Source organism: Cimex lectularius, unplaced genomic scaffold (genome assembly GCF_000648675.2).
Source record: "Cimex lectularius strain Harlan isolate CLEC.00 unplaced genomic scaffold, Clec_2.1 scaffold99, whole genome shotgun sequence".
In the NCBI taxonomy this organism is placed as follows: domain Eukaryota; kingdom Metazoa; phylum Arthropoda; class Insecta; order Hemiptera; family Cimicidae; genus Cimex; species Cimex lectularius.
This window is the reverse complement of record NW_019392713.1, coordinates 98,407-112,609: the sequence shown is the minus strand read 5'-3', so window position 1 is coordinate 112,609 and position 14,203 is coordinate 98,407. Positions and strand designations below refer to the sequence as shown.

At 36.5% G+C, this 14,203-nt stretch overlaps 1 protein-coding gene across 4 annotated transcripts in view; it reads right to left on the bottom strand.

Moving 5' to 3' along the window:
- LOC106673057 (LIM domain-binding protein 2) overlaps window positions 1-8,446 on the bottom strand; it is an 87,006-nt gene extending 78,560 nt beyond the window's left edge. Inside the window, exons 1-2 of one of the 4 annotated variants that reach the window (XM_024226454.1) lie at window positions 7,670-8,446; window positions 2,194-2,776 (exon numbers count right to left, since the gene is read on the bottom strand). In XM_024226454.1, coding sequence (XP_024082222.1) covers window positions 2,194-2,776; window positions 7,670-7,706 — 620 coding nt within the window. In that variant the 5' untranslated portion in view covers window positions 7,707-8,446. The remainder of the gene's footprint in view (window positions 1-2,193; window positions 2,777-7,669) is intronic. The other 3 variants (XM_024226456.1, XM_014404985.2, XM_024226455.1) reach the window with 3 other exon arrangements.
- Window positions 8,447-14,203: the final 5,757 nt, after the last annotated feature.

Sequence of the window (14,203 nt, the reverse complement as noted above, 5' to 3'; positions counted from 1 at the left end):
GAAACCATTTGAATATGAACATATTAAATTTAATTTTTAAATTTTTTTTCAAGGAATTGATTGGCAAATTAAAAACCCTACAAATCCAACGATATATCGATATATAAACCGATTTTTTAATGGTATTCGCAATTTGTCATAAAATCAAATTGAATCGATGAATCCGCAAACAAAAATGTGGTTGCAGTATAGAAAACAAAAATTTCATTCTTTAACAATTTAAAGAAATTGAAAAAAAAGAAACACTTATTACTGCAATATTTGAAAGTAGAGCTTATGCTTAAAAATACTGTTTTACTGAGTAGTTTTTGGGAAAACCAGGGGGACACTAGTAATTTGGTGACCTATTACTAGCGTGTATTTTTAAAATACCTAACTGTAAAGGACTATAGAGGCTTATAAATTAGTAAAAAATTAATTTTTGAGCTTACACGCTCACAAGTGCACGCGTGCAAGCTCACCTCTCTCTCTTAATTTTTTTTTTTTTAAATGCACGTATTATTTTTATTTTGCCTTTTTTCATAACATACATTACATAACACAACAAACACACAAAAAGAAATTATTTTCTTTTTAGCACTTTCGTTTATTCCCACATTTGTTTTATATATTCTTATAGACACGTAATTCAATTGTATTACTTATTTTAGCAAACAAGATGGATCTTGTTTGTTTTTTGAATTATAGATAAGAAATAAACGAAAACGAAACGAAATGAACACTTTTCATTCATAAAAGGCCTAATTTTTGTTTTGCCATGCCATTGTTTTATTTATTACAAATTTTCACTAATATTTTTAATTTGTGTTTTTTTATATTTTCCATGTGGTTTTTTATAGGAATTTCCTGCTTTATTTTACATCACGTTTTTTGAGTGTTTAGGGAATTTACAACCAACATCAGCATCTTATTTTTTTATTTGTTAAATAAATTATTTTATTTATTCATTTTTATATTCAAATCATGATTCAATTTTATGAATTCATAATATATTAATTTATTAATGCTATATAATTAATATATATTATAGTGTATATTAATTTGTTACTTATAAAAGTAAGATCCTGATGATGGATGTAGATTCTCGAAACGTATAAAAAATTGAATGCAAAAATAAAGAAGTAAATTCATATTAAAAAAGCCACATGCTAAAGTTAAAAAATGAATAAATAAATATAAAAAAGACAATAAATCTTACAAAATCTATGTTACAAAATAAAAATTATAATTAATATTTTTGTAATTTGATCGTCTTTGATCCTGGTCATAGGTCAGCAGCTTCGACATTCACCAGAGGTGGTTTTGTGACGAAACCGCGTCTGACAGATCAAACAGTCAAAATTAGCGGATATCAAATCACAAAAATAATAATGTATTTATGTGTCATGAGAGAAGCAATATGTTATACTGTGTACACACGAGTAGTACACATAACTAGCCGAAATGAAAACTTGGGGATGGATGGGAAACCACCAATGAAACTTTTAGGAAAGCCTCGGAGATAATTCCATTTTCATCAACACATTCGTCGTGACTACTGTAATTCCGATTTACATAATTAATCATATCTGAATGTGAAGATGTGAATAAACGGCATACAAAACAAATGTAATAATTCATTTTTCTCTAATGGAAGTTCAAAAGTTGGCGGGAGGGATGAAAGTCGTGATTTGAGAATGTTATTCTGGAGAGGGGTGATAGGAGAGGGTGAGAAGACGATAAGAGGAAGTACGGGGAAGTAAAAGAATGATCGGAGAAGCTGCCCGAGGTTTTTACGGCGCCCTACAGATGTCAATAGTGTCCAAAGGGCAACCATTCCCGCGGAAATGTACAAAATCTTCAAAATAGGTAACGCGTTTGTATCAAGTTAACAACGTAACGTACCGCCGATCCCCCGAGGTGTATTTATTTAAAATTGTCTGCAGAACTGTATATTACAAATTTGGTTCCACTTCTTATTGCTTATACTAAAAAACATATTTTCATTTCAAAACATGTACAATAATAAAACAAGTTATTTTTTAAAAAACAAATAAAATAAAATATAAATAAATGAAAAAGTCGCGGCTCGAGGGGCAAGAAGTCCAACTGGTTTATTTACAACACAGTCCGGTCCGATTGAGCTTACAGCGCAAGCATCATCATGCGTCAGTACGTTCGGACGGACGATGGACGAAATAAACTGCAACTTACCCCTGGTCTATCCTGTCGACGGGAGCTTGCATCTGTGGAGGGATGATTCCATGTCCGGGCATAGGTCCTGGCATGGGTCCGTGGGCGAAAGGTGATCCTGGGGGAAGACCGAACTGGTGGGATCCGAAGGGTTGCCCCGGAGATGCGAAATGGGGGTTGCCTCCTCCGGGTGGTCCGAAAGGAGGCCCGGAGGACCCCGGACGCCCGACGAACCCGGCCCCCGAAGGGGATCCGAATGTCGGGCCGTTGTAAGGAGGCGCGACACCCGAAGAATTCGGGGGCGGAGGGAATCCCCCGGGCTGGGGCGGCCCCGGGGTCGAAGAGCCGCTCGGGGCCGGGGAAGCGGTGTACTGTGGGGTGGTAGACCCCGGCGGGGGGTAAGGACCTCCTGAGCCAGCAGGACTACCGCTTCCCGGTCCTTGGAAGGGTGAGGGCCCTTGGTAAGAGTTCGGAGGACCCCCGGAGAAATTGGGAGTCGAATTCGGGAACCCCTGACCATCCCCAGGGGGCCCCTTCCAAGATACCCCTGGGTCTTCCAGTGTGGCCGGTAACGAGATAGGTGGAGCGACTCGACGGCTACAGCCTGTAACAACAAACAATTATCAATTAATTAACTCATTTAATTTTCATGTATGCTTTATATTATTTTAACAACTGTGTTTTTAAAACCATATTTAAATATTCAAATTAAAAACAAAAATGTTATTTACGCAGAGAAAAAAGAAATAAATAATGAGGCAAATTATCACGTCGTTTTACTTTTTACTTTACTTATCAGCAATGTACAATTCCTAAATCACAGATAACAACTATAGAAATATTTATTTGAAGATTTTAAATTGTACTTCATGTATATATTGATTTTAGCCTACTTATTTATTCATATTTCGAAGTACGTGATAGACGATAATGCTGAATTTACAGTGAATAAATCTGCTGAGTGATAGGACATGTAGAACAAAAAAATCGACAACGCATTAATGTTGTTCACGTGTAGGAGAACTGTAGCCCCCAGAGACCCGGTGGTGATGAGCGTGACGCTATTTCTGCTAGCGGTGAACGGAATCGCTGACGGCTTCCCCCCACAGATAAAGAGAATGCTCTTTGTCGACGACCTTTGCTTCTATCTGGTAAAAATATAAGAAAGGTCGGTGGTATGATGTAGTCAACGATAAACGCTGTGACTCGGACTCTTGAGGAATGATTCACATTCTCCTCGCCAAAAACGGTGTGCATCCACTTTTGGGAATTAAGGAAGCAGTGATCACAGCCCGTCAAAAGTATTTGAAGCGCGGCTATACACGAAGAAATTGACTTATGGTTGCAAGGCCTATTCCTCGGCCCATAAAACTTCTTGCGAAGCTCGACAAGTTACTTCGCTAGCTTTTGCTGCGAGCTGGGAGTGCTACCGTCCTAACATTGGAGACTGGAGTCTCAACTATGGGGCCGAGTCCCAAGAGTGGCCAAGAGGACCTCTTAAAGAGGACGTGGTCCTAGGATACCCATACAAGAAAGTCTGGTGACCCTGATCAGATTGACTACACTGCATTTCCTACATCGCTAAGTTCCTCGAACTTAAGTGAAGGTATGCCGATTTTCGTGTCTTCCTCATGGAAGGTGAGGCCTTTGGCGTCCTCTCTCAACCATATACGACCTAATGCATTGCAGTATGCACGGCCGTGGTGCTTGAAATCTGGCACGCCCTCAAAATATTACACGGACTGAATCCCTGAGTGCGTTTTGGGCTCCAAAGTAGAGATTATCGGTGGAAACTTTCGTCGTGCTTTTGTGCGAAAAGTCCGCTAAGTTGGAGCGTCTCGAAAAAACTTAGTAGTTGTCTGGGACCCAGACTCATAGAGCTGGAGGGCAACGAACGTGCGGAAGAATGTGAAACCCGGGGCGGCTCATACTCCAATCCTTACTATCGCAATTCGACCCAGCAACGAAAATTTAGGTCGCTGAGAATATTTTGTATACATGCATACATTTTTTATTATCCATAGTAATTTAATTACTGTATGAATACATAAAATATTTTTGATACTTGCATTTTGAGTTAATTCTTTCGTAATATATGTGTAGGAGTGAATGTGTAAAGGAATAGTGAATTCCTCACCGATCCTCAAATAAACTAGTTACTTAAGAGTTTTTGTGTTTATATGTGTAAAACGTGATTGAAGAATGTCGAGAAATCCATCATTCCACTTCATAAAAACGAAGTCTGACTCCGACCACCAAAACACCGGACCTGGTGATCTTGCGGCATGCAGCCATAATTCGATTCTGCACATATGTGTATAAATATAAATATATGCAGAATTGAGTTTTTATAAATCAGTCAATAACGATATACAGATTTCAACCTGGATTATTAATTCAAAAAATAGTATAAATGTATGTACTAGCTGAAACTGGTACAATCACGCAAAAATAATATTACTAAGAATTCCCAACTGATTTAAGGGGCGAATTTGGAACCAACATGATGGGTATCATTCTTATTTTGTTCTGTCTTCAAGTCAATAAAGGAAATAATAAAATAAAGAAAAAGAGTTTGGTTTTCACTGGAGTTCTAAAGCATCGATGACAGCCTGTACTGTGACGACCCCCAATCAGATCAAATTCCTCTAGATTTGGTTTTAGTCTAACAACTCGAAAGTGAAAAGTACACCCTTCGATTTCTCAGGTAAACTTTGAGCATACGATAACGGTCGTTTGTCATTCAATTTCATCACAAAGCATTATCCAGTGTCGTCAACAATATTGCTTGAAGTAAACGAATTTGTATGCGAAGGAATTAAAACTCTTTCTCAAGCTTTCCAACTGGAACTATTCATCGAATAATTTGATATCTTTGCTATTAATGTATGCAACACTTAACAAAATAAGGGGATTATTATTTAAATATAAGCAAATTGAAGCTATTTTTTATAATCTAGTTTATATTTATTATGTAAGCAAGAGATCGTAAGTTTTTAATAAATTAATGTAAATGTGTTTAAGAGAAAAATGCACAGGTACAATTATTGTATTTTGAGAGAATGTACATTTTATTCGGTCAATTTTTTTAACATTACGATAACAAAAATAAATGACTAAACGTTTACAGCAAAATTTAACGAATAAGATAAAACAGTGTCAAAATTGTTTCCTTTTTGATAAACGTCTACCATCCTTTAAACAAGTAGTAGTATTTCTTCGTTCATAAACGGTGACAACAGGTACCGCCAAAACAAACATATAAAAACAGGTTTACTATTTTCAACAATATAAATTGATGACTGATCCAAGGAAGCCGAGGAAATAATCAAGCCACCCAACATGTGCATCGTGGAGGACAGGGCAACAAAACTAAATCTGCACATAGCAAAAATCCATAATGATGCTTTATAGAATATGAATGCTAAATAGAATTCCCGTTGAACATTTCTCAGTTGTACTCGCGTGATATCATCACATCACATTTATATCATGCTAATTGTTTTATGTTTTGACGCCAATAATACTGAAGTAAATTTTAGACTCGATATAGCTCGACAAAAAGAAGTCGAGAGGCGTGAGGTCTAGCGAACGAGGTGGCCACTCGAAGAAATTCCATGGATTTAAATAAATAAACTTCGTCTTCAAACACGTTCCTTACTTAATTTTATTACGGTATGTATAAGTGCTGGACACAAGTCGTGTTCAGAATAAACATTTTCAAAACTAATCAAATATTCTGGGGACAATATGATTTTCCAGCATAAAACGTTTAAATCTGTTTTATTAACAAATTACAGCATGCTATACAAACATGTTGCGATAATCATACTTTAACATAACCAGCTGCAGCTGAAGGGGATGCTTTGTAACATCACATTCGTAACAATATCAGCTACGTTTTTCTTTCAAATATTAGAAATGTTTTTAAATTAGGAAAGTACCCAATACATATTCATTTCTGATCAGTGGATTTTGTAGCTTTATTTATTCGTTAAAATACTTATTTTTTGTTCGACAAAATTCATTTGTTAACACCTTTAGATTGCAAATTTGGAATTAAATTCCTTCAGGGTTTGCCGAGAAATTGGTTTTAATCAGAAAATTGAACCGGAAATTGACAATTAAGCCGGCAATGCATTGATTGTCCTCTGGTGGATAAAAAAAATAGATTCGCACGTGTCGCCGGTATTGCATTGGGTTGACAAACCGGAATTCACCCCATTAGCAATTATTAAGGAAACGAGAGCGCAAGAGTTCTGTAGGGTTTTCAACACTTGATTATCATTTTTAAACCGAACATCAGAACCTTTTCGGAACGAAGAATTGTACATAGAAGAGTTTAATCAGGGAGGAAAATCCATTTTTTTTAATACGCACTTTATGTTTTTAATGTGAAAGCGTACTACAAATTGTAGAATTATGTATTGATTTGTACCAAATATTAAAACAACTATGTAAAAAAAAATTAAACGTTTCGTAAGAATTGGCGTTTCGATTTCTCGAAACTAGCTAGCACGGTTGCTAGATCTTGAGAGATTTCTATCCACGAGACGAAATTATCCACCACCACGTCTGCTACGCTACAATTGCAATACGCCAATCGAACGTATATTCACAGATAAGGTTTTTTTAGATGTTTTTATGTTTGTTGTTTCTGTAGTACATTTACAGTAATAAAGACTTTTTCTCTCTTTCTCCAAAACACTGATATATGAAAACAATAAAGAGAGAAACTCGCGAATTTAATTTTTGATGGAAAATGAAAACATGCAGCGAACGAAATAAAGGAAAAACCAGACTAAATAATTTATTTCTCCTATCATCTAGATAAAAACAATAAATAGAATCGTTATTTAAATGAAATATGTAAACTGTGAAGGTAATATTTAATGTTACGAAAGAGGAATTTGAAGGATATCTTAAGATCAAAACATTATAATTTTATTTTTAAAAAAGCCAAATAATGGCTTGACTTTTGGTGTTGGACAAAAATAAAAGATATTTATGATTAATGAGTGAATTGAATAAAGGCGCGCTTGACAAAGCCCTTTCTCTCCCGACTTTGGAACTTGTGGAAATTTAATCGGAAACGGGGCAGACTGAGTCTGCCAACCGATGAAAACTATAACGGAATAGTCTTTATGACTGGTCGTTGGCGGTCACCATCACGGATTCAAACACCTTTTTCAAAAATTAATGTTCTCCACATTTTACTCGTCGACATTTTACAATTCACTTCATTCCGAAAAGTGTATAATTTAAGAAAAAGAAGAAAAACTAAGAATGAAAACAAAAATGACAAATTAATGTTGAAAAATACAAAAAAGAGAAAAAAAAAGTATGATCAAATACCAGCATTTCTCATGACAGAAGCCTTCATTTTTGGCAACACTGAATTCTGAAAATACTTTTTTTCCACCGTCTTTAAACCGCCGCGATGAAACCGCTCTGCTTAAACTAAGTTTTGCTCTGTTCAAAAATGTTTGAAAATTACATTTTTTGCTTCGCTGACCTCCGCGTCCTTGTCTCATTTTGTGACAGCGAAAACACGTGAGACAATGTTTTGAAAGACAGCCTCTCCCTGCGCTCGGGTCAAACAGGGCTTCATTTTCCCGAAGCACTCAACACAGCACTGAACACACGCGCTCGCAGCATAAAAAACGCAAACACTGTCCATCCCGCACGGACAAATCAACACCGACCCCTCTCCGGTTGACTATACCTCATTTCTAAATAAAATCAACTTCTCAAGAAAGGCAGCAAGTAAACACTCGTGAAGTCAATTGAGCATCCGGCGCGAACAGGTTTTTATTATCGGCACGATTGAAAAATATGTTTTCCACACAGTATTTAAAACCCGGTGTAGGAGTTTATGGAACGGCGATCGGTTTTACGTTTGGGGACCGGCGACTATTTTATAATGGAGGTTTTAAGGGTCGAGCGACGCTGTTTCGACTGAAGCAGTACTGGCATTCTCGCTCGCTCCCCCCTACCCCGCGGCTGCTCCGACAACCATGAACCGAAATACACCAGTAGAACCTCTCTTCCAAACCTTTTATACTAAAAACCCCTTCTCGATTGGAAGAGACGAGTGGAAACGCCGTGTTTTCTCGCGATTTTCACGAAGAAGGGCGAGAAACCCTTGGAAAAGGGCCGAGGAGGTTGAAAACAGACCGGGCCCCCATACGAGGGGTCTTCGGACAAAACACAGAAAAGGTAACCGTGTTTCTCTCGGCCCGTCCGGTCTCGCTCCTCGTAAAAAGGCCCTCTTCTCCATACGGTCCGAACAATGAAATGGCTCACCTTTTTTTCCCGTGATTGCGCCTTGTTTTTCCAGATGGGATGTCAAATGATTTTCTTCTTCTTCCTAGAGAAATTGTCGCTGCTCGCCAGTCGGATAGGTGCCATTTTCAAAGTGACGCCGGTAGAAGGCACATCGCTCTCGTCCGATTCACTCGCTTCACACAAAACACACGACTCGACCTTGGCTCTTTCGGATCGAACACTCCGTTTGTGCGGATTTTCTCGCCGGAATCACGAAATTGTTAGGGGGCCCGACTATTTTTTCCCCCTTCTCTCCATCGCGAAGACGACGTTAGTTGACAGTGTCACCCCCCCCTAAAAAATCAATAAAAGTACGGGGCTGGACCACTCTCCCCGCCACTATCACTGAGACCTCGCTCGCTCTCGTAACGGGTAGTCGCTCCGCTCTGCTCTCGCCCACGTCACCGGCAGACACGCTCCCCGCTGCCTCGTTCGCCGCCTACGTGGCGGCCGGCACCCGCGACGCTTCGCTGCCTCCCTGCTTCCGCAACCGCGTACCCTCACCGCACCGCTCCAAAGGCAAAAAGCCAAAATCTAGCCGGCATAAAATAAAAAACGGCCATCCTCTGTATTTGAGTTTTTTGAACGCCCAGCCTGCGATCGTAAAGGGATCATTCCTCATTCCTTCTACATTTATTCCAGACGACATAAATTGCGTTTCTACTCTTTACCCCCAATTTAAAATGAAATTGATAAATTTAATTTTAAGAGGCCCGAGTTATTGCCTTCTACCATGAATTTATGTTTATTATTTATGTACATTATCTTTTTCATTTCGCAAAAATCCTACGACCTAAAAGTTCCTCTCCCTATTTTATTTTTTTGGTGTACAAGTTTGTTCAATTCAGTTGAAAGAACGGTGATAATTGTATCCACTGTAATTAATACATTTTCAATTTATTAGTATAAAATTGCCAAAAATCGGTTATGATATTACATCAGTAGTTCTACAGTCCTTTAAATCCACTTTTAGAATGGTAGACGTTTGGAACAAAATTAATTTGGGATCTTTTTTTGTACTTTCGTTTCTGAGAGCGAAAGCCACGGACAGTCGTCCGACGTTTGTTTTCATATATTGCGACCGAGAACACGTTCCTCTTTGCCGCAACTTTAAACGAGAACAGCAACAAGTCGCTTCCACTGCAGTGTCAAGATCAGGTCGAAAGTGGCAGCGCGACTGTCTCAGACGAAAAATCAGACACATTTTTTCAACGAGAACTGGCCAGTTTTTTTGTTTGCTTTTTTAATCTCGATTTTTTTTTTTTTTTCTATTCGTGTCGCCGGGCGGTTTCAAATTTTTTATTTAAGCCCAGGTTAGGTGAAGGCGCTTACCTAAGGTGTGTTATATCATGGTATGCGCTGTTGCCAAATAGCGTGGCCCAATCCGAGGGACTGCACTGGCTCAAGGATTTCTCACCGAATGCCGAGGAGTTTTCCTTCTCATTCATCGCTGGGCAATCAATCTATTTAGACATAAAGAACTATGGTCGGTAAAGGGACAAACGGTAAATTCTACTAGGAACGAAATTGGCAAATGCAAGATATAAGACGAGGTTCACGTTCCCTAACATCTTATTCAAAAGACGGTATTTAGTGTAATTGCTAATTAAACTGTTTAAAAGGCAAAACCAAGTCGATTTTTTCAATTCGGCCCATACCGTTGTAGCTGTTACGTACATGGTCCTGAAAAATACCTCGTAAAAGAAAAAATCGAAGCTCCTCAGTAGAGAGTACAAAAAGGAATAGGTAAATTTTGCAATAATATATTAATAAGAATTGCAAAAAAAATTAAATTCCGTTGTGTTTGTATTTTGTGAACCCAGCTCCAGAAACCTCAATGATAATTCCTAGTTCAATTATTATAATTATATAAAAGCCGCCCAAAAAAAAGAAAAAAAAATTGAAATTTGAACATAAACTTGTCCTAGGACCGCATTCTATTGTCGGTTGTAAAAACTATCAAACTCATGAATGGAAAGGATTTATTTTACACGCGCAAATTTGCTACCATCCATTAATAAAAGAGGAGGACTTAACTGGGCGTAGGTAGTGATAAATTCTGACCAGCTTCCTCTTCAGTGTCTCTGGAAGATCAGTTCTAGTCTTGAACGATGATGCTGAAGATGAAAACAGACAAAACTTTAAAAGCATTATATATTAAAAAATAATAAAAGATCAGAACACTCTCATATGCAGATGACATTGACCTTGTGGTTATCATGGCTAACAGCTCCTGGAGCCAACTTGAACGGCTGGACAGATAAGATGAAGGTGGATGATTCCTGAGGTTCTGCAGTAACTCATTGTAAATAACATAAGCTGGAGTTGCTGATGGATTGTGAGAAATGATAAGTTCAACTCTGAACACATACATGCATGAATGTGCAGGTGCAGATTGGAGCTTCATAAATCATAGGATCTCCTATTTTCCACACTTATACCATTAATCACAGCTTGTTAACCAGAGCAACTTGTATTAGAGATCTTGGCTGCTATGTCCATCTATATACTACATCCAGTTGTTCGACCTATTCTTGAATATGCCTCTATCATCTGGAATCTGGACTACTACACTGATACTACTTCTTCAAACTGTTCAAAATAAATACCTTCATACATTATATTTCAAATTAAACTGTCACAATGATAAATCTTCTCATGCTCCCATTAAATCTTACTCCAATATTCTTAGCAGCAGAAAAGAGTATTTTGAGATTTTTTTATTTTCAAATTTATTAGTAATCGTATAGATTCCTCAGAAATCCTTGGAAACTCCAATTTTATGTACCTACTTGCCACCTCAGAAATCAGAAAATATTTTTTATTGAATATAAAGGAACAAATTTTTCACTACACTTCCCGATGCACGTCATGATGATAGATTGTAACAACATATGCAATACTGTTGATTTATTTTCTTATACTCCTGTTTCCTCATTAAAATGTTAGTTACATAAAGCATAATAATTTTATTTAGTAAAATAAAGCTAAAAATGTACTATGTATATAGTTATAATGCTTTATTATATTATTTAATATATATTTTTTGTATAATTCTAGTCATTACAATTATGAAGACAGGGTGTTTACTTAAATCTTTGTGTTGTTTATTTATAAAGATTTTATTTTTGTTGTTCTTTTTTATTTTTTTCATTAATGTATAGTATAGTGTTTTATTCATTATTAATGCTGGGTTAGTTATAAGCATTGTATTATTTATATATATACTTTTCTCCTTATTTTTGTACATTTTTTCTTTTTTTAAGAAATGGGTTTTTGATTCATAAAAATAATAAATAAATAAAAATAGTATTGTCAAAGAGAAACCTCTAGTAGGAATAAAACTAAAATGGAGAGATAGCAACAGTCTAATGATTTAATTTTAATGTTTGAGTTTACTCAAAATTTCCAAATAAACTTAGGTACCAAAAAAAGAATGGTTAGGAGAGAAAAACACCTTTAAGAATGGCACCATTTACTGATACACAGATGGATGTAGAAAGTAAGAAGGTATGGGGGCAGGAGTCTTCAGTCATGGAACCAAATACTCAAAACCCATGAGAAAATAAACCAGTATCTTCCAAGCTTAGGGCTACACAATCGAGAGATGTACTCTATTCATCCTGCATAAAGGGTATAAAAACAATAACATAGCTATCATGTCAGATAGCCAAGCAACCATCAAAGCACTAAACTCAAATACCATTAGTTCAAAGATGATGTTGAACTGCGAATCCAAATTAAACATATTAGGTATGCAGAACAAAGTGAGCCTCAGCTGGGTCCCAGGATATGTGGGAGTAGAAGGCAATGAGAAAGCAAAAGAAAAAGAGAGAACTATGGAACTCACTCATTGTACACAAACAAACCAAGAACCTCCTAACAAACTTTGGAAGTAAAGAGGTTACAGAATGCCTTAAAGGAAGCATGAAAAAATAGCGAATCTTAATAGGAAATGTATACATACATTTATAATTTCAAAATGTTTTAACAAATGTAAACAAGTATATAATAAAACCAAGTAATTTTTTTTTTTTTTGCTCTCTTCTTCATTTATTTACAACTGCATCTATTTTATGATAGCATTTTACAGCCGAAAACAAAACAAAATGAACATGAAAATATACAAAAAATAGAACAATGAGGAAATACTCATAAGTAGTAATTCCTATATATTAGCAGTTATCAAATTTGCTGTTATTCACAGTCACTTAGGAGGTCACAAGGCCATTGAAGCTTCAGCCGGGAAGATTATTTGGAAAGGTGTGGGATAAGTTTCTGATATGAGGGGTTTGTGGGACTGGATAATTGTTTGTGAAACTTCTTATACCGGGTTTTCATTATTTCAAGGACATATTGGATGTTAAGATCATTGTGAATGGTAGATACATAGAAAGGAGCATTGATGATGGTTTGAAAGATTTTTAATTTGTAGGGACTGGAAACGTTGAGGTTGGAACTTTTGTTGAACCTCAAAGTTTGATGCTGTTGAAATGGGCCTCAAAATAGATATATAAACGAATCGTCTGTTTAGCTCTTGTCTTTTGATTTGCACGTGAGAGTTGCAATGATTGTTTGTCAGTGTATCCGAGATAGCAGACTACATTAGCTGGTGGGAGAAGGATACTTGTGTAATAGATGGGAGTAGTGGCTATTACCCAAAAGGTGAATGTGACATGCTCACATTTTTGTATGTTTATTGTCACCTTCCAACGCTTGAACCACTGCTCAAGGTATGTGAGATGGCGTTGTAGGTTCCTGGTTGAAATTACAGGGTCTTTATGGGAGGAAAGGATGGTGGCATAGGAAGTAAAGATCATCTGGGAGAGTAGAAGTGACTGCGGTTCGTACAGTGAGAGAAACCTTCATGACCACCTCACACTACTTTTTTACACTTCATGGTGTAAAAAAGGGAAAAAAAGTATAACATTTAATTTATAAAAATCCACTCCGATAACTTTCACTCTCTGCAAAAAGATCTACTTCAACCAAACACCTCCCAACCACCATAACTCCTCAAAGACATAAACTCTCATCCTATGAATTCCATACAACCCTCCTCGATGATTAAAACGAAGATGGCTGAGAAAGCTCCTTTCCAGTGAGAGTGAAACACCTCAATTAATTTGAGAAAACATAGAACTCATAGGAGTACTGCCAATGGGTAGTTTCTCCAGTCCTCTTTATTTAATGGTTTTACACATTCATTGTTACTGGGTACCCATTTGAGGATAGTTGTATAAATTTAAGAAAAAGAAAAAAAGAGCTTATATAAAATTATTATTGTTAATATCTATATATCTATAATATCGTGTAATCTGGATTTTCTCCCATTTCTTTGGCTTATATAAAATTATTATTGTTAATATCTATATATCTATAATATCGTGTAATCTGGATTTTCTCCCATTTCTTTGGCAAAAATTGATCTTTTTTGTATATTTTTCTACATTTGGTACCAATTAAAGTCAATGGTAAAAAAATAAAAACTTTGTTGGGTTGGAGAAACACATTTTCTTGTAACATCTAATTGTTCTAAGTTAAATATTAAACTGTAATCAGTAAGATAGATATTGTTTCATTTTTAGAATACTAACTGTATTAAAATTTGTATTTCATTATTACAGGCAGATAGTACGAAATCAACAGGATTATATGGGCTGCTGGGGCAATAATAAAATATTAATACTAACATGCTCACTAA